We start from the raw sequence: 19,484 nt of genomic DNA on the forward strand, positions 1-19,484 counted from the left end.
GGTGATCAAAATCAGGATAATCCAACGTCGGCGCCGTAGCCAACCGATCGCGCAGGCCCTGAAACACCGCCTCTTCTGGCGGTCCCCAAGCAAATTTCCGTCCTTTACCCGTAAAGAGGTGCAAGGGCCTCGCGATCGTCGCAAAATTCAGAACAAACCTACGATAATATGAGGCAAACCCCAAAAACCGACGCACATCCCCCACCGTGGCCGGGGTTGGCCAGTCACGGAAACATGCTGTCTTGTCCGGATCAGTGGCAACCCCGTCCGCACTAACGATATGTCCCAAATAGCGCACGGACCGTTGCAGTAGGTGACATTTCTTCGGTTTGAATTTCAAATTAGCGGAACGCATCCTGGTGAACACCGCCTCCAACCTCAGTAAATGTTCGTCTGATGTGTGGCTGAAGACGATAATATCGTCTAAATACATCAGACATGTCTCCCACTGCAACCCCGTTAATACCAGTTCCATCAACCTCTGAAATGTGGCGGGGGCAGCATTCAACCCCATCGGAAGACAATTAAATTGAAATAACCCCTGCGACGTACGGAAAGCAGTCTTTTCCCGCGAGGACTCGTCAAGGGGAAGCTGCCAGAATCCCGAAGAGAGATCCAGCGTCGAAAAAAACTTCGCCCCCGACAAGGCATCGAGGGAGTCGTCCATACGCGGCAGGGGGTACGCATCCGCCACGGACACTTTATTCAATTTCCGAAAATCCACACAAAATCGCAATTTCCCGTCTTTCTTTTAAACCAAAACAACAGGCGCGCCCCATGGGCTGTTAGATGGAGATATTATGTCCGCAGCCAACATGTCATCCACTGCCCCTCGAACATGATCTCGTTCCGCCGGACTCATCCGATGCGAGTTCAACCGAATAGGGGCAGCGTTCCCTGTGTCAATATGATGGGAAAGCAATGAGGTGCGTCCCAAGTCCAAATCGTCTGAGCTAAACACGTCAGAATAACTCAACAATAACTTATGAAGCGCGCAACGTTGGTCCCCGGAAAGGGAAGGATTTTCCCCGCACAATTCGGCGATCCAGCGATTATCTGCGGCCCCAGGGCCCGAAACACCGGCAACCATGACCTGGCTGCCCAGATAATCCTGGGCCGTAAACGCCGTAGTGGCATGTGCCACAACCGTACCAGCTGGCACACACACGTTTTCGGTACTCCCATTAAGCACCTGCAAAAATGGCTGCTGGTCCGGCCGGACAATAGTTTGCGCCCCGACGAGCGCCGATCCGCCCGTTATGGTGGCGGACGGCGACAACAAAACCCCAAATGCACCTTCACGACCAGGCACAGGTTTCCGATATCGCAAAGGGATAAGCATCTGTGAGCCAGGTGAAATGTCAACAGATACCTCGGACAGCGCCTGCACCTGGCTGACTTGAGCAGGTCGCCCCCAGGGCGATGGCAGAAATGTAATTTTACGACCCCCCGGTAATTCAATACAGTTTTCATTAATTCTTATTAGAATGGGCATTTTGGCCAGAAAATCAGTTCCCAACAAACAAGGAACCGCAAGGGACCTCGAAATTAACACAATTCCCTAGGCCGACACTCCCCCCATATATATATTGGCGTCCACCTGGCCCACAATGCCCATACTACCCCCGTTCGCCGCGACGCAGGAATCATAAACCGGACGCACGGCCTCTGGTGGGATGCCCAACAGATGGAAAATTACATCCGATATAATGGTCGCGGACGCCCCGGAGTCCACTAAAATACGCACATCAACCCCCTGTATAGAACCAGGCACAGTGGACGAACCAGTAGCGGCCGCGACGACCCGCCGTGCCAATTTACGCCACTGCGTTACCGAGCGACATGGCCCCGTCGATGGCCTCCCGTCATTAACAACACCCGGATCGCGCGACAATGGTGATGAATGAGGTGTCAAGCCTTGCCGGGTGTCTGGTGCGCACCGACTTGCCTGTCCTGGAGGATCCTTCCGCGGCGCGTCCGCTGTCGAGGCCTCCTGCTGGGGCGGACCTGGGATACGGGCCCAGCAGTCCCTGGCGTAATGGCCCTTACGACCGCAGCGGAAGCAGTCGATGTCGTTGCGCCGCGCCGCAGGCCCCCCATCCCGACGCTCCCGTGTCGGCGGTGCAGATTGCGGCCCCGGTCTACTGCGGGCCGACCACTGAGCAGAGGCGGCTGTCAGCTCCTGCGGGCCCCCCCTGTCAGGAACGTACACCGCCTTCTTGGGATCCCAACCCACGGCACCTCCCTCGATGATGGGCCCCCCGTCCACGCCGTGACTTGCTTCCAGCGGCGTAGATTGAACTGGGCATCCAGACATTTAGCGGCCGCCCGGGATGTCAGCTTTTCGTGGCCACACACCGGCATAGGGATCCCCAAATCCCGGGACAGCTCGAGCATTTTTCCCAAAATGAGGGGTTCGAGTAGGTCAGGCTCCGTCTCCGGGTATGCGGCCATGGCTAACTCCAAGACAGCACCCCTGTACACGGCGACTCCTCGGGTGCTCGCTGGCGTTGAACAAACCGGCGATGAGCATCATCCGGTGGCTCGTATGCATCTGCCATCTCGTCGAAAACTCCTCTCAACGTTTTTTTCTTCTCGGCCTTTATAGAACGGAAGAATCGCACCGACTCGTCGTCGAGAAGAGTTGGTAGAACCTCCAATGCTTCAGCGTCAGTCCATCTGGCGGAGCGCACCGCCGCCAAAAATCTGCAGGCGAAAGCACTCCAATCGCCACCGATGGAGAATTCTTTAACGGTTGTCAGATGACGACTGCGACTCCTTGTTGCGCCGTCCTCAGCAGATGACTCATCACGCGGCATATTCAAAATGACGTCGCATCGCAACGTGTCCAAGATGGCGGCCCCCCGCCGCGGAGATCGCAAGATGGCGGCTTCCCGCCGTTCTTCCCCTGCCACGCCCAAGATGGCGTCTTCGTGCCGCGTGGCAGATGGCGCTGACAGCGCAGGCAAGGCGGCGGCCTGCAGATCACCACCGGCCCTCCCCGACGCCATCCTCGGCGTGACGAGCTCGCACAATTGCGCCAGCACGATTTTCAAGGTCTCCAGCTGCGCCGCCATCTGTCTCCATCGTAAGTCCGCGTCCTCCGGCGCGGACGGGTCCACCGACGCGGCGACATCTTGTACACCCGGACCCGTACTCGTTCCCGCACGGATCTCCTCTTCCATCGCAGGCAGGTCCACCGCCTGAGGAAGGTCGTTGTCGTCGGATGATGTAGCAGATGATGGCGCAGGAATATTCTTTCTTCTGAGCTGTTTTGACATGCCGTTTCACTTCTGACACCAGTGTAATAAAGGACTCTTTCACTGTGTCTGTCTCCGTTGCCCTTTATTCGGGTTCTTACAACTTGTCCCACACGGCCCTCGCTCAGAGCCTCCCCGCTTGGCAGCTCGACAGCTGCCGTCGCTCCCGTAGCCTTTCTCCACTCCGATGCAGCTCCACTGCAGGTTTCCTTGTGCAGTCTTTCAGCTGCTCTCACTGCAGCTCCACCGCTGCTCCCCGTTCCTCCCGTGCCCGGTCACCGCTGGCCGACGGTGCCGAGTCTCACCGCGTGGCGATCTCGCCACTCTCCACCCTCTGCCCTGCGTGGCCTCTCCCTGTCTCTATTCCCATACTCTCCTCCCGTCTCTTCCGGTTCTCTCCCTTAAGAGCTTACCCCTCTCTCTCACGTGACCTAACCCCTCCCCACGTGACCTCATATCCGCGAGGCCGTTTACGCCCGCATTACACATGTATGCAAGACATGCACTCTAACACGTGTGTATTATAAATCAACTTGTTTCCCTCTTCACTAGAAGTTACGTTTGATGGTGACAACGCATGGCAATGTGGGCACAGGACATGTGATTGTGGCAGGGACGTAATGAATATGTTTGTGATGCAACTAACCTTGGCTCTAAAAGGAAAACAAACAGTGCCTACCACTTAGTTCCAACGCTAAATGTTCTCAGGGAACATGTTCTCAGGGAACATTTAACAATTTGTGAATTGCGCCCTTTGTCTTGACATCTGAATTTTCATTTATCTTGCTGCTTTGCTGAAGTTATTGAAGATGGTGTGTATGTACGTATGCATGAAATACTTTCGGTTTTGTTCCTCTCAAACTAAGGTACAAATGTATGAAAGAAAACATTGGGCTTCAGTGTTATCAAATGTGCTTCCTGAGAAGAGTGACAGCAATATATTGTATTGACCTTTCAGAGTTTGACTTTCAATCCCATCATGTAGCAGTTGGTAATATCATCCTTTGAAAGATTATTGTAGATGTACGTATGTGGAGAGTGGTGCTATCGTGGTTAATGTAATTTATAAAGATTGGCAGCCATGATTAATCCACTGCTGGTTGAAGGCCTCCCTAAGCTGTTGCCATTTCTCATGATGTTCCTTGTTAAAATGCTGGTGGTAAAAAGTTTGTTTCCTGAGCATGACTTCATAACAATTATAATAGCAATGGCAATTTCCACCTGATTATGACTTGGGACTCTTCATTCATCAACTCTGGCTGTGTAAAATGTGTAAAATGGGTAACTTATGTGGTGTGGCCAAAGTCAGCACTGCTGGTTTGCTGAAGTTATTGAAGATGGTGTGTAGCTACAAAGGCAATCAAGTGTACTTGGTGTCAACCACACCATTGCCTTGTATTTAATGTCAGATTTAATCGGTGCTTACTCACAGCACCTGCCTATTGAGTCTCTTTGGCTAAATCTGTGTTCTTTATCTGCCTCAAAATAATTCGGTTTTTCTTTTGCCATAGAGTTATCCAAAGATAATGTGTAAAAGATATGGTATTTTAGCAGTATATCACCCATTGTGTTATTTATCATTCGTGAGAAATCAAATATACTGCATGAATAATGCACGCATGTACACATGCATATGTTGATTTAGTACCAAAACATGTAATCTTTGCTAGTTCAGTTAGAATATACAGCAAGGCCAAGCCCCATGTAACAGATGTCAATGTGTGTGTTTATGGATTGGTGGGTTTATTAAGTTGCAACAAACTATAACTCTGGGAAGCAGCATGCTGCATGATGTCAAAGGAAATGCTACAACGCATACACATGTAAGCGCAGCTTACAGGTCATTTAATGTGTTTTATAGGGGAAATTATATTCCGCGGTATCATGATTTCCCTCAAGCAGTACACAACTGCTCGCAAAGATTTTAGTGTATGGTATGCTCTAAATGCACTGCAGACTGGCTCCGCATTGCTACAATGGGTATCTTTCTTCTGAAAATCTTACTTTGAAGCTTCTCTAACATCCCTGCAAGTGAATTCTCAACTTCATTTAAAATTTAAAATCCAGTACGATTAATTAGCAAAGCAGGAAGCTTATCTCACAATTCAATGAATTGTCAGAATTAATTGTGAGTTTTTGTGTGCATGTGTGTTATTGTGTTAATGTATATTTTGTGTATGTATGTATGTATCTGTGTTTCTGTGGGTACATTCATGTGTGTCTGTGTGTGCGGCGGGGAGCGGTAGTGTCGTGTGTAGTGCGCTGCGCTACGAACCTGGCGACCGGGGTTCGATTCCCGCTCACAGCCAACATCAGTGAGGCCTTCATACAGCAGCGGATTTGCAAAAGGCTGTAAAAAAAAAAAGTGGACATCGAAAATGTTCTGATAGCGCCTTCCAGTGATGTTTGCCAAAAATCTATTCAATTCGTTGGGCTCATAGCGAGCACACTAAACACTATAACGCTGCTCCCCATATCTGTGTACGTGTGTGTGTGTATACGTGCATAGTAGGGAGCGGTAGTGTAGTGTTTACCGTGCTGTGCTATGAACCCGTTGACCCGAGTTCGGTTCCCGCTTATGGCCAACACCAGTGACGATTATCTGAACCAGTCTCGGGCCTCCCTTAGGTCGACTCAGCCTCAAAGGAATACTTAGTGCGGTGTGTAAACTTCGCCATAAGAGAGACAATGGCGGCCGGGCATGGTGCTGGCCACCCACCCCTTCGTGTGACGTGGCGGTCTTCATAGGTGCTCGCAAACAGCACTTGCCCCAACAGTCTGTTAAGGTTATACTGGGGATCTTTGTATTTGTGTTTGCACCTGTGTGTGCGTATTCACATATGCGATGCATTTTTTAATTGTGTATTAATATATATGCGTGTGTGCGTGTGTGTGCTCAACGTGCGGTTCCAGGGTTCATGATGCGCACGCGGCGCGTGCTGGGCGGCCCCGTCGGTGCTGGTGGTGCACCCGATGGCTGTCCCCACCTGCTGGAGGCAGTGCCATGCGAGGGCGCACTCTGTTTCCGCTGGCGCGTGGCCGAGGTCAGCATCTGCATCCCCACCAACACCAAGTGCGGCGCAGGCACCCAGTTCCAGCGCGTCGTGTGCACGGACCAGCGCGGTATGACATGGGCACAGCAACACGTGCGCCAACACTCTAACCGTACACAGAAGTGGCAATACAACAGTTTACCTTCACAACTAAGTGACGGGGACGTCACCACGATGCTCGTGCCAGGCTACTTGCACTTTTAGGTCATGTGAAGTACTGTACTGTATTGAAAGCTCTTTGGCTGGCAGTTATGGAACTAGACCCAGGTGGTATGGTTTCATTTACTGAGATAATTAGCAGATGCACAAACTGTGCTCTTCTCCAGATTTGAAGCTTTCGTGACTGCAAGGATTCATACTCTTAGGTTTTTTCGGTAAAGTCACGTAGGTAAAAAAACAATATAAATAATTACATAAATAAAAGAACAAATCATGTGATTTATTATTTTATTTTTATTATTATAAATCATGTGATTTATTATTTAATTTATATTATTTGGTTTATTGTTTATTTACTTATTTCCCTGCATGACTTTACCGGAAAAAACCTAAGAGTATGTGCTCTTCTCTACTTTGGCAATCATCGCCACTTGAGAGACATCTGAAAAAGAGCTTTATAGCTCATTTGATTCCTCCGGTATAAATAAAGATTCTCATTCTGTCAATCATGTACACACTGATACGCAAAAGACAAAGGTAACCCATATAGCATGCACAGGCAATGCTGTTCGTGAGCACTTGTGAAGGCCACATGGGCGGCTGGTGTTTTCACCACCATGCCCAGGCACCTTTGTCTCCCTAGTGGCGACATTTACACACTGTACCAGGTACTCATTTGAGGCTAAGTCGACCCAGGGGAGGCCCATGACCGGTTTAAATAGTCATCACTGTTGTTGGCCGTGAGCGTAAATTGAACTCAGGCCACCAGGTTCATCGCACTGCATGTTAACCATGATACAAAGACAACAATCCCCTTTATTTCCTATTAGCAGATTGTTGGGTCAAGTGCTGTTAGCGAGCACCTTTTAAGGCCGGAATCTTACATGAGGGGGTGGGTAGACAGCACCACGCCCAACTACGTTTGTCTCCCGAGTGGGGATGTTTCCACACTGCACTAGGTACTCATTTGAGGCTGAGTCGACCTAGGAGAGGCCCACGACCAGTTCAGATAATTATAACTTGTGTTGGCCATAAGCGGAAATCGAACCTGGGTTGCCAGGTTTGTAGTATAGTGTGCTAACCGCTACAACGACAAAGATCCCCCGTATAGCCTGTAACTGATGGTTGGGACAAGTGCTGTTAGCGAGTAGCAGCACCTATGAAGGCCGGAATGGCACACAGTGGGTGGGTGGCCAACACCACGGCTGCCCGCCTTTGTCTTCCCAGTGGCGATATTTACACACTGCACCAGGTACTTATTTGAGGACTGAGTCGACCCAGGGAAGGCCCAGGACTGGTTCAGATAATTGTCACTGGTGTTGGCCGTGAGAGGGAATCAAACTCGGGTCGCCGGGGATTCGTACCACAGTGCACTCACCGCTACACTACCGCTCCCCACAACCTACACACTACCGCTAACCGCTACACTACCACGTACACACACATACAAATGGATTAGTTTTTTGTGTTCGTCATGGTAACAATGTCATCATCAATATGCATCGCCGTCATTTGTTTTTCAAGTACATTTTTACATTGCTGGAATTATTTATTCAAATTATTTTCAATCGTGATATTTTCCACCTTTTATGATTGTCATTCTCTTCTATATGTTGTCTTTGTCGACCTTGTTATCATTGCTGTTTGCAAAAATGAAATGTCTGCGCTTAAACATTTTTGAGGAATTGGACAAATTTTACATCATTACCATTGCTTGGCTTGATCGGTCATGCTGTCAAGTTGATGCGCGCCATCAGCTTACCACAGAAATTTTCTTATAAAAGCTTAAATTAAGACAGTGACATGGGTACATATATGTACTTACTGCACCTATATCTACATGAGGAACGTGCTGGCAAGTGTTTGCAGCTGTGAAAAGGCAATTCATCATTGGTGCCTGGGACAAATGGGTTGCTTGGTTCAGAGGCAGATACTGTACATGCAAGTGGCTCGACCTGCCAGTCATGTGTTACACTCCGAGTCCTTTCAGCCGTATCATATATTTTCTTCCTTGTGCCAGGTGAGATGTTGCAAGCCAGTAATGAAGGGGTGGTTTGCTCGTGCAGAGATATAGTTATCAGCTGACCTCTAGGACAAATGGTCACGTGTGTGCAATTCGTTCCCAAGACAGATAAACTTGACTTCTTCAGGTGAAATTCGAATGAAATACACCACGCAAAATAATCAGCAGTGTCATTGTTGGATACACAGCCATTTTTCAAGGGATTCCTTGCAAACTGCAAGGGATACTGGCACCAGGGACAATTATCTGCACAAGTCCTGGGCCTCCCCTAAGTCGACTCAGCCTCAAATGAGTATCTGGTGTGTAAACATTGCTATTGGGGAGACAAAGGTGATCGTGCATGGTGTTGGCTACTTCCTCCCTCGTGTACTGTGCTGGCCACAATAGGTGCTCGCTAACAGGACTTGCCCCAAAATTCTCTTAAGGATATACGGGGGATCATTGTGTAAAAAAGTACTTCCACAACAACTGTTGACTGGCGTCTTTCTTTATTATATGACTGAACAGCTCTACTCTCTCTCTCTCTCTCTCCGGATGGTTCCACTCTCTCCCTCTGCCGTGACGCGTGCCCTTTCTGCTCCACCGTCGCCGCGCGTCTCTCCCTCTTGCTCCCTGTCCACCGCTGGCTGACGGTGTGCCGGGAGGAGAGACGGCATCGCTGGAAGGACCGCCACGTGGCCGATGGCGAGTAGAGGGTGGCGATGACGCAGTCCGGACTCCAGGCTTCCCACACCGACCTCGCATCCTTTCACTGCCTCCCCTTATATTCCTCTCGGCGGAGCAAGCTCCACCTTCGGACACGCCCCCTCGTAGAACCTTCCTCGACTGTCCTCGCACGTACTCTCTAGCTCCGCCCGTCACCTTTGGCCCAGATGGATCCCACACTTCTCATTGGGTAATAGTTACCCAGTGGTGGCTTATGCAGATACCCCTCGTCGTCTCCTAGATGGCGCTTTCTCATTACATCACCCCCCCCATGATGAAAAGACTAGCCGTCCCGGCTAGGAATGAACCCGAACAAGTAATGGAAGGAGTGACATAACCCTAGTGGCAACAAGCACAGGAGCATACATAACAAAGAAGAGTGCATGAACGACAATGAACGTAAGAACAAGGAAGTTAGGCGAATACCCACCACAGGCAGGGGCACATGTGGAACGTTAACAAAATCGGGGTGTCTTTGAATGGGTCCGCGATGCCGGACCATCCATGACATTCGTATCCAGCCCTGCATGGGTTGGCTCAGCAGGAGGCAGGGCAGTCAGCGGAAGGGTGGTAGAGTCCGTTGCTGCGGGGCTGGATCGGGCGGGGTCGTCGTCCGCAGCAACAGTCAAGGGCTCGGGTACTGTGGGCATTAAAATAGAATCCCACGGGGGATCAATCTGCAACCGCTCCGGCTCGTCGGACACATCAGACCCCGGCAGGCCAATTTTTAGGGATGACGAAGCAACGCGCGGAGGAATGAACGGTTTCAACCGAGATGGGTGGACGAACCAACGACGGCTACCCGCTCGAATGCGTACGCACTGGATGCCTAACCTAAACCACTTGAACAGGACCATGCCACAGCCTGTGTAACTTGGGAGAGGTGCCCTCAGGTGCCAACAGGCTCTCAGGTGCCAACCGGCACCTGAGGGAAATGAAGCCAGGCCCGGTCACTGACGGACCACGGCATGTCGCGGCCGGACCTGCGTGCACAACGCTCATTGCGAGCCTGCGTTTTAGAGGTGTTAACCCTAGCCGCCTCCCGCGCCCAAGAAATCTGGCACAGGGAGTCTCGAACATGGTCAGGTATGGTCCGTTTTGTGCCCCCATCAGTCGTGCCTAATCGGGTATCAATGATTTGAAGCTTTCGTGACTGCAGGAATCAAATAAGAACCAAAGAGTATGGGTATCAATGAGTGGCACATTCTTCCTTCCGTACATGAGGAAGCATGCGGGGCCATTCTATATGCGGCGAGCACGCTCAGTACGTGTAAATCCCAATCGGCCTGTTTTTCTTTGACAGTGTGGCAAAGCATGGCAGTCAGAGTACGATTCAGTCGCTCGACCATCCCGTCGGTCTGAGGATGGTACGGCGACATCCCGATTTTTCTAGTGCCAAAGCGTCACAGACGTCGCGGAGCAATTTGGAAGATAAATTGCGACCTTGGTCCGTAAGCAATTGTTCCAGGGCACCCTTGTCCATAATGTACCCATTCACAGCGGCGCACGGCGATGAATGCAAGAGGAGAGATTGTAGAAAAAACAATTTGCGACCAGAGGGCATTTCCAGACAATCCTGATTGACAAGAATCTTAACAGGCATTTTCCCAAGAAAATCAGTGCCCAACAAGCAGGGCACAGCCAAGGACCGCAAAATCAAGACCGGCACTGACGCAGCGACATCCCCGATCGCAATGTGGGCATCCACCTGGCTAATGATGCCAATGCTACCCCCATTAGCAGCAACGCAAGCATCAAAGGCCTGTCAAACTCGTGAAATGGGAATAGACAGAAGCTGAAAATTACATCAGAAATGATTGTAGCGGAAGCCCCCTTGTCTACTAAGACACGAACATCAATGCCCTGAATGGAGCCAGGTACCATCGAGGATCCCGCTGCCGCCGCGACGACATAACATGGCAGATTTTTCCATTGCGTTATCGAGACAGGCCATCCCTTAGCGACAGTATCCGAATCACGTTACGAACGACCCTGCTCAGTGATATGAGATGCCTGAGGTGACAAATTAGGCGGGTGTCCGACATGTGCCGACTCGCCTGCATGGGAAGATGTTGGGCCGTCGGAGAAGGAGTTGGAGCCGGAGCAGCAGGCAGAGTCGGAGAACGAGGGCGACTCCGGCAATCCCACGCGAAGTGGCCCAATCAGCCACACCTGAAGCATGGACCGTAGAACCCCCGGCGACGTTGAATTTTACCCCGTCGTCGATCCCAACGAGGAACAGCCGCCGCAAGATGACCCTCTGAAGGTGCATCATCTGGATTGTGGACGACTTTAGTTGGTGACCAACCCGTCGACTCACCATTGCGAACAGGATCCCCAGTCCATGCAGCCATCTGCGTCCAACGCTGTAGGTTCTCGTGCACATTCAGGCATCTGGCGGCCCATCGAGACATCTGCGGCTAGTGACCGCAAGCAGGTAGAACCACCCCCATGTCCCTTGCCAAAGCTAGCATTCTTTCCATAACCAGCGAGTCGAGGACTTCTTGCTTGACATCGGGGTAGGCGGCCACAGCCAAGGCCATCAAAGTGCTACGGTAGGCGAGGGGGGATTCGGAATTCCCCCGCCTACGCTGCATGAACTTTTGTTGAGTATCGCAAGGCGGTTCGTAGACCTCAGCCATTTCCACGTACACATCCTTCAACGTTTTCTTTTTCTCAGGAGGAATCGATCGAAATACCGCCAGCGCGACGTCATCCAAAACGGTCGGCAGAGCGACCAACGCCTCTTCCTCTGACCAGTGTACTGACCGGAACGCCTCCTCGAAGATGCCAAGTAAAGGCGCTCCAATCGCCGCCTGCAGCGACTAATTCCTTGACTTGAGGAAGACGGCGGCTGCGCTCGGCTACGTTCTGTCCAACAGCAGCAGCCCCCACCGGCTGCACACCACGGGGCTCCTCAGAAATGGCAGACTCCAACCGCGCTACAACAGCGCCGCTCAAGCTGGTGGTGTCCCGCTGTGTGGTCTCCGTAGCATGTGTTATGGCGGAGAGTTCTCCGGCGCCCACAATGGCAGCCGTTGACACAGCAGGTGGACCCTCTGAGGCTCCATCCCGAAGCCTCTGCTCATCACCCCTCGGCAAAACATCCTGTGGGTGCCCCGTCACCGTAGACGACGAGACAAGCGACACCAGCTGGAGAAGCACCGTCCATAATCCAGCTGCTCCTCCACCCGTTTCCAGCCGTCCTCCGCCCGTTGTGGCGAAGATGCCGCAGCTGCGTCATCTGTCTCTGGCACAGTGACCTCACCAGCCGCAGTACCTGTGACCAGGACCATGGATCCTGGGGTCGGCAGGTCCTGGGTCCCCGCCTCATCATCGTCGGAAGATGCCACAGGTGGGTTCTTCTTCTTGAGATGCTTGGACATTTTGCTTTCCGTTGTACTTTCTTGTCTCTAGAAGAACCACTCCAGTTGTAAGAAAGCACTTCCACGACCACTGTTGACTGTCATCTTTCTTTATTATATGACTGCACAGCTCGCTCTCTCTCTCCGGATGGATCCACTCTTTCCCTTTGCCGTGACGCGCGCCCTCTCTGCTCCACCATCGCCGCGCATCTCTCCCTCTCGCACCCTGTCCACCACTGGCTGACGGCATGCCGGGAGGAGAGACTGCTTCGCTGGAAGGACCGCCACGTGGCCGGTGGCGAGTAGAGGGTGGCGATGATGCAGTCCGGACTCCAGGCTTCCCACACCGACCTCGTGTCCTCTCACTGCCTCCCCTTATATTCCCCTCGGTGGAGCAAGCTCCGCCTCCGGACACGCCCTCTCGTAGAACCTCGACTGTTCTCGCACGTACTCTCTAGATCTGCCCGTCACCTTTGGCCCAAATGGATCCCACATTTCCCATTGGGTATTAGTTACCCAGTGTTGGCTTATGCAGATACCCCTCGTCGTCCCCTAGATGGCACTCTCTCATTACATCTGTATTTGTGTGTTGGAATGTGTTGGAATGTGTTTGAGTGTGTATAAGTGTGAGAGAGAATGTGTGTAAGACTGCAAATGTTTGAGGATCAGTGAGTGTGTAGGTATCAGTATGTATGTGTAGATGTTTATGTCAGATTGTATATAAATTGTCATATTTGTGTCTAACTATGTATGTGTGTGAGGTGAGTGTGAGAGCTTTAACCTATTACTGTATCTACTTTTTTGTTATTTTTAAGAGAGTGTTATTGATGAATGTGTGCAATGTTTTCAAAGCAAGGGTTGGTACATATTTGTGAAGCTCCCAAACCCGCGGGGGCAGGATGTTAACTGCCTCGCCTGGTATACAGTATGTCATGGGTTCGATCCCGACCCTAATGCATGTTCTCCCCGTGGTCGTGTGGATTTTTCTTCGGGTCCTTCATTTTTTTCCTCAACATTTAGAAACGTGCATTCAGAGGATTAGGCTGCTACAAATTTACACTCGACGAGCCACTTTGTTGAGTTATCATTTGTGGCCAGGGTCGCTTCTGAAAAAGAACTATGTAGCTCAGTAGTGGTTACTTAGTAACATAAAAAAGTGCATAGTTGTTTTATAGTTTACATTCTAAACCCACTGGGAGGCTGCAAGTTGGTGGCTGGCATTTAGGCAAACAGTGAGTGGGATCATGAATCCATCTGTATATTGAGCGATATACCTGCCGTGAAAGGTGGCTTATTTGAAATTTCAAATTTAGATAGAATCCTGGAAAAAGTCTTGCGATTCGGGGCTTTCCGCAAATGAGGGTATTGTACAATTATTTTTTATAACGTTTTACATATTTTTTTACGAATTATAAATATTTAATGAACAAAATGAATGAAATTATTAAATAGTTTAAGAATATTAAAAGAGAGACTTAAAATATTAAAAAAAAAAATTTAATATGGAGAGGTAACATTTCTTTCCCTGCAGATTATTGGTAAAACTAGAAATTATTAATGTATAATAATTTTAGTGAATGTAAAAATGTATTTCTAGATTTGAAGCTTTCGTGACTGCAAGGAATCATACTCTTAGGTTTTTTTTCGGTAAAGTCACGTAGGTAAAACATCAAAATTAATGAAAATAAAATAAAATAAAAACAAAAAACAAAAATCACGACGTTTCGGAGGCAACACAAGTCTCCGTCATCAGGTGGGACCGTCACAGCCGAATTAGCTGCATCAAGTGAGGCAATGATTCAAGAAGTAATCCCTTATAAGCAAGTTGAAGGGGGGAGGAGAGGGAGGGGGGAGCTCATCAGAATGTGGTAGCCAATGAATGGAACGTATCGGGAGGGAGGGGGGCGGGGCTCAAAGACAGCACGGGGCGCCACGCACAACGCATCGGGAGGGGGAGGGGAGTGGGGCCAAAACAATGGACGACGGCTTGGACGCGGTTGCCGCTGCACACGCCAACACAATGGACAGAGAGGGGGGAGGGGAGGTCTGATACACATGATAGACAAAAGAACGAAAATGTATCCTGGAGTCTACAAATTTAGTTGCATTTGTGGTGATTGCTACATTGGAGAAACAAAACGTCATGTTTCTGATCGTGTCCGCGAGCACAAGTCAGATCTGAAACACGGCAGAACTGATTCTTCTGCCGTTGCCGATCATTGCTACAACTCGGTGGGCTCTCATGAAATTGTCTTTTCCAAGACCAAGGTTCTCTGCAAACCTCCCGGCTACCATCAAAGGTTTGTACACGAAGCCATACAAATATACAAACACAGACATAATTTCAACCGTGATGATGGGTAAAAACGTAGTAATCATTGGAAAGATGTTATCAACCACGCAAAAAGACTTAATTACACTTTTTTGGACCATCTTATCTGACAGGCACTATTTTACTTTACTTTACCGAGTGTTAACATCCCCAGTTGTTTTTTGGCAGTGCTCTCTTCATTGTTCAGCCGGCATTGGTGTAGGCATGGGCATTTTCGTTCTTTTGTCTATCATGTGTATCAGACCTCCCCTCCCCCCTCTCTGTCCATTGTGTTGGCGTGTGCAGCGGCAACTGCGTCCAAGCCGTCGTCCATTGTTTTGGCCTCGCTCCCCCCCCCCTCCCCCTCCCGATGCGTTGTGCGTGGCGCCCCGTGCTGTCTTTGAGCCCCGCCCCCCTCCCTCCCGATACGTTCCATTCATTGGCTACCACATTCTGTTGAGCTCCCCCCCCCTCTCCTCCCCCCTTCAACTTGCTTTTAAGGGATTACTTCTTGAATCATTGCCTCACTTGATGCAGCTAATTCGGCTGTGACGGTCCCACCTGATGACGGAGACTTGTGTTGCCTCCGAAACGTCGTGATTTTTGTTTTTATTTTATTTTATTTTCATTAATTTTGATGTTTTACCTACGTTACTTTACCTAAAACACCTAAGAGAATGTAAAAATGTGTCCAAGATATGCAATATTGCCCAAATCCCAAAAATGTAAATGAAAATTGTCCCTAACAGTTAAAAACGAGTTAAATTACACTTAAGCAATACTTGTTAATGCAATATAATACATAATATAATATATTCTATGGTTCTTTCGGTACAGTCACGTAGATAGTTAATGCAGTGTGGGTGCATGGAACAAGTGCAATGCTTGATTGGTGTAGACCTACTGCTGGTGTCGGGGCTTTCTCCAACATTAACATTAGCTGCTCCGCCCATCTCTATACCGTTATAAACAGCTCTTTGATTGGTGTAGACCTACTGTGGGTGTCGAGGCTTTCTCCTACATTAACATTAGCTACCCCGCCCATTTCTAAACCTTTGTAGTGTAGTAGAACGACACAACTGTGTTGGCTCGGTATGGGGGCTGTAGGCGGATGTCACGGAGGTCGTGTCAGGCCGTGACACTCTGCCTGAAGCCAACAGGACACGTTACCGAATAAAGGGGGGCCAGGGGCCCTAGGGGGGTCATGTGGTTGGGGGCTCGGACCATCCCGAAGGATTGAAAAGGGGGGTGTGGCCTGGGGCGGAGCCAGCCACGCTGGAGTAGTTATAATCGGGGTGTGGACGGAGAGCTGGGCTGTTCTGTGCTGTTCTGCTGGGTCATCTCTGGGATGAAGCTCTCCAGTCTCTGCTCGTGGACCAGGCAGCGTCTTGAGCTGTCCTGGTCCAGTGATGTAGTACCCCCATGGGTTAGCTAAGTTAGGAACGGTGGTTACCACCTTAAGTCCAGTGTGCGCCTGAATTTAACCCACTACACCTTTATAAACAGTTTGCCTTCAGAGGCTAACCTCCCTGTTCCTGATGACGAGTGCTTGTATTGCGATCGAAACGTCGTGATATTTTTAATCACTTATTTTTTAAATATTTTTTTTCTATCTACGTGACTTTACTGAAAGAACCATAGAATATTAATTCCTGCAGTCACAAAAGTTTTAAGTCACAATATAATCTACTAGCGGTAAGTACCCGGCGTTGCCCGGGCGAAAAAGGCAGACACACACATGTAGTTACACACGCAAATCGACTCACACACATAGAGTTACACATACATACATACATAGACTGAACAATAACTGCCATTCACCACTAAGTGGCGGTGACGTCACCACAACGCTTGTGCCAGGCTATGTGCACCTTGAGGCCACGTGAAGTGTCGAACGCCCGCTGGCAGGAAGTCACGGGGCAGACCCAGATGGCACAGGTCGACTGACTTAGACGACTGGCTGATGCACCACCTGTGCCCCCTACTGTGGCAACTTGCTGTGCTTTAGCCACCCGGCGCTCCGCTCGTTGTTGTGAGCGTCGCTCCTCCGCCCTCCATTGTTGTTGGAGGGCGACTGCCTCCAATTGCCCAGTAGCGTCCTTCAGGAGCCTCCTCCACAGAGGCCGATCTTGACATGGCTGGTACCAGTCATCGGCAAGTCCACTCAGCTCCACGTCCTCCTGTACTACATCACTCCATCTGTTCTCTAGCCCGTGCCGTGCCTGTTTAGCCCCCTCGATCCGGCCGAACAAAATCTGTTTAGGCATGCGGTGGCTAGGCATGCGGGCTACATGACTCAGGCAACACAGCCTTGCCTGCCGGAGGAGCTCACCGATGGGACTTTGTCCACATCTTTCAAGGATTTGTGAGCTCCTCACACAACGCAGCCTGGTTAAACCCAGGATGGATCGTACTGTAGGCAGGCCATCCTAAATGTTTCTAAGCGGCGAAGATGTCCCATTATGGGGGTACAAGTTTTGCAAGCGGAGAGAAGGGAGGGAATGACCATGGCCAAGAAGACCTGAAGCTTCGTGTGGAGTGATAGACCAGGTAGCTTCCACACAGCGTTGCGCAACTGATGAAAAGATTATGTGGCTCGACTGATTCGGAGTGAGACCTCTGCTGTTAAACCGGAGCTGGTCATTAGCACACTGGCAAGGTATGGGAAACTCTCCACTGTCTCCACAACTGCCTCATCACCAATTGGGAGTTGTGGGGGTGGAGTGTCTGATGGTACAAAATACCCAGGCAGGTGCTTAGTTTTCGTGGGGCTGAAGGTAAGGCATCACCTCTTGGTGGCAAGCTCCAGGTTCAGCAGCAGCACCTTGAACTCCTCCGAGTGAGCAGCAATTACCAGATCATCAGCATACATAATGTTGTTGAGCAATAGGGAGCCATCCCTTGACCGCACTTGGGGATCGATCAGCCTCCCATTGTATCTGTACCAGATGGTAATTCCTCCGAACTACATGGTAAAAATATATGTAAAATAATGTGGGAGCCAGACATCCCTGTTGCACCCAAAGGTGTAAAGGGAATGGCTCTGACTCACGACCATGTAGTTTGATGCGGGGCCGCTCACCATCATGAAGGTCCTTAAAGATCATGAGCAGAGGGTCAGGGACTCCGAAAGCATGAAGAACAACCCAGAGGCCAGGCCTACTGATGGTATCATAGGCCTTGACCAGGTCAATAAAGCACACACATTGACTAAGACACACACGGGGACCAACAGACACGCAAAGAAATGGACTTAGACTAACATGGAGCCACGCACACACAGCGACTCACACACACACACATAGACTCACACACATACATATGTAATGCGGGCGTAAACGACCTCCCGGAAGTGACGTCATGGGGGGAGGAGTTACGTCACGTGGGGGAGAGGGTAAGGGTCTATAAGGGGGGTAACCGGAAGCGGTCGGGAGTGATCGGGGACTGGGAAAAGTGAGAGGCCACGCAGGGCGAAGGGTGAGAGAGAGTGGCGAGGTCGCCACACACCCGAGCCATGAGGATCGGCACCGTCGGCCAACGGTGACCGACCCCGGGGCAGGAGGAGCAGCGGGGAGGCTGCAGAGAGCAGCGGGTCTGCAAGGGAGGAGTCGGCAGCAGGGGTCTGCACGACGTGACAGCGGCGGGGCTGCTAGGAGGAAGTTTGGGCTACGTGAGGGACAGCAGCCTGGGGCTGCAGAGTGGGGGCTACGTGAGCGACAGCAGCCTGGGGCTGCAGAGTGGAGAGTTATAGGGGAGTACATTGAGGAAAAGAGATCGAACCCAAATAAAGGACACAGGACAGAGAGAAGCGTCCGAGTCTTTTATTACACTGGTGTCAAAGTGGAACGGTATGGCTAAACAACTGAGAAAAAAGAATATTCCGTCTCCGGCATCGGCTTCATCTTCCGACGACGATGACCTTCCTCCTGCGGTGGACCCGACTCCGGCAGAGGAGGAGATCCGTGCTGGGACGAGTGCGGGTCCAGGGGTCCAAGATGTCGCCGCGTCGGCGGACCAGTCTGCACCAAAGGACGCGGATTTGAGATGGAGTCAGATGGCGGAGCAACTTGAAATTCTCAAGAACGTGCTTGCACAGTTGTGTGCGCTCGTTACGCCGAGGACGGCGTCGGAAGGCGATGTTGGTGGTCCGCAGGAGCCCGGGTTGTCTTCAATGTCGCCGCCATCAGCCACGCGGCATGAAGACGCCATCTTGGGCGTGGCGCACGACGAAAGGCGGGAAGCCGCCATTTTGGGCCCTCCGCGACGGAAGGCCGCCATCTTGTCGACGCCACGCTGCGACGCCATATTGAACATGCCACCGGAAGAGTCAGCGGCTGCAGGGAACGCGCCAAGGCGTCGCAGTCGTCACCTAACGACTGTCAAGGAATTCTCCATCGGGGGCGATTGGAGTGCGTTCGCCTGCCGATTTTTGGCAGCGGTGTGCTCGGCGAGGTGGACTGACGCCGAGGCATTAGAAGTTCTTCCGACTCTCCTTGATGATGAGTCCGTTAGATTCTTTCGCTCTATAAAAGCCGCGAAGAAGAAAACATTGCGTGGTGTGTTCGACGAAATGGCAGACGCTTACGAGCCGCCGGATGATGCTCATCG

The 19,484-nt window shown here is 50.8% G+C and overlaps 2 protein-coding genes across 2 annotated transcripts in view; both read left to right on the forward strand.

The window, feature by feature from the left end:
• Positions 1–6,718, forward strand: part of LOC144723400 (thrombospondin type-1 domain-containing protein 7A-like) — a 31,265-nt gene extending 24,547 nt beyond the window's left edge. Inside the window, exon 5 of the mRNA XM_078602164.1 lies at positions 6,174–6,718. Within this exon, the coding sequence (XP_078458290.1) occupies positions 6,174–6,517 (344 nt within the window). The 3' untranslated portion in view covers positions 6,518–6,718. The remainder of the gene's footprint in view (positions 1–6,173) is intronic.
• A 5,776-nt stretch (positions 6,719–12,494) lies between these two features.
• Positions 12,495–19,484, forward strand: part of LOC144723406 (thrombospondin type-1 domain-containing protein 7A-like) — a 198,605-nt gene continuing 191,615 nt past the window's right edge. Inside the window, exon 1 of the mRNA XM_078602178.1 lies at positions 12,495–12,555. Coding sequence (XP_078458304.1) covers positions 12,495–12,555 — 61 coding nt within the window. The remainder of the gene's footprint in view (positions 12,556–19,484) is intronic.

Source organism: Lampetra planeri, chromosome 1 (assembly GCF_965212315.1).
Source record: "Lampetra planeri chromosome 1, kcLamPlan1.2.h2, whole genome shotgun sequence".
NCBI classification, from domain to species: domain Eukaryota; kingdom Metazoa; phylum Chordata; class Hyperoartia; order Petromyzontiformes; family Petromyzontidae; genus Lampetra; species Lampetra planeri.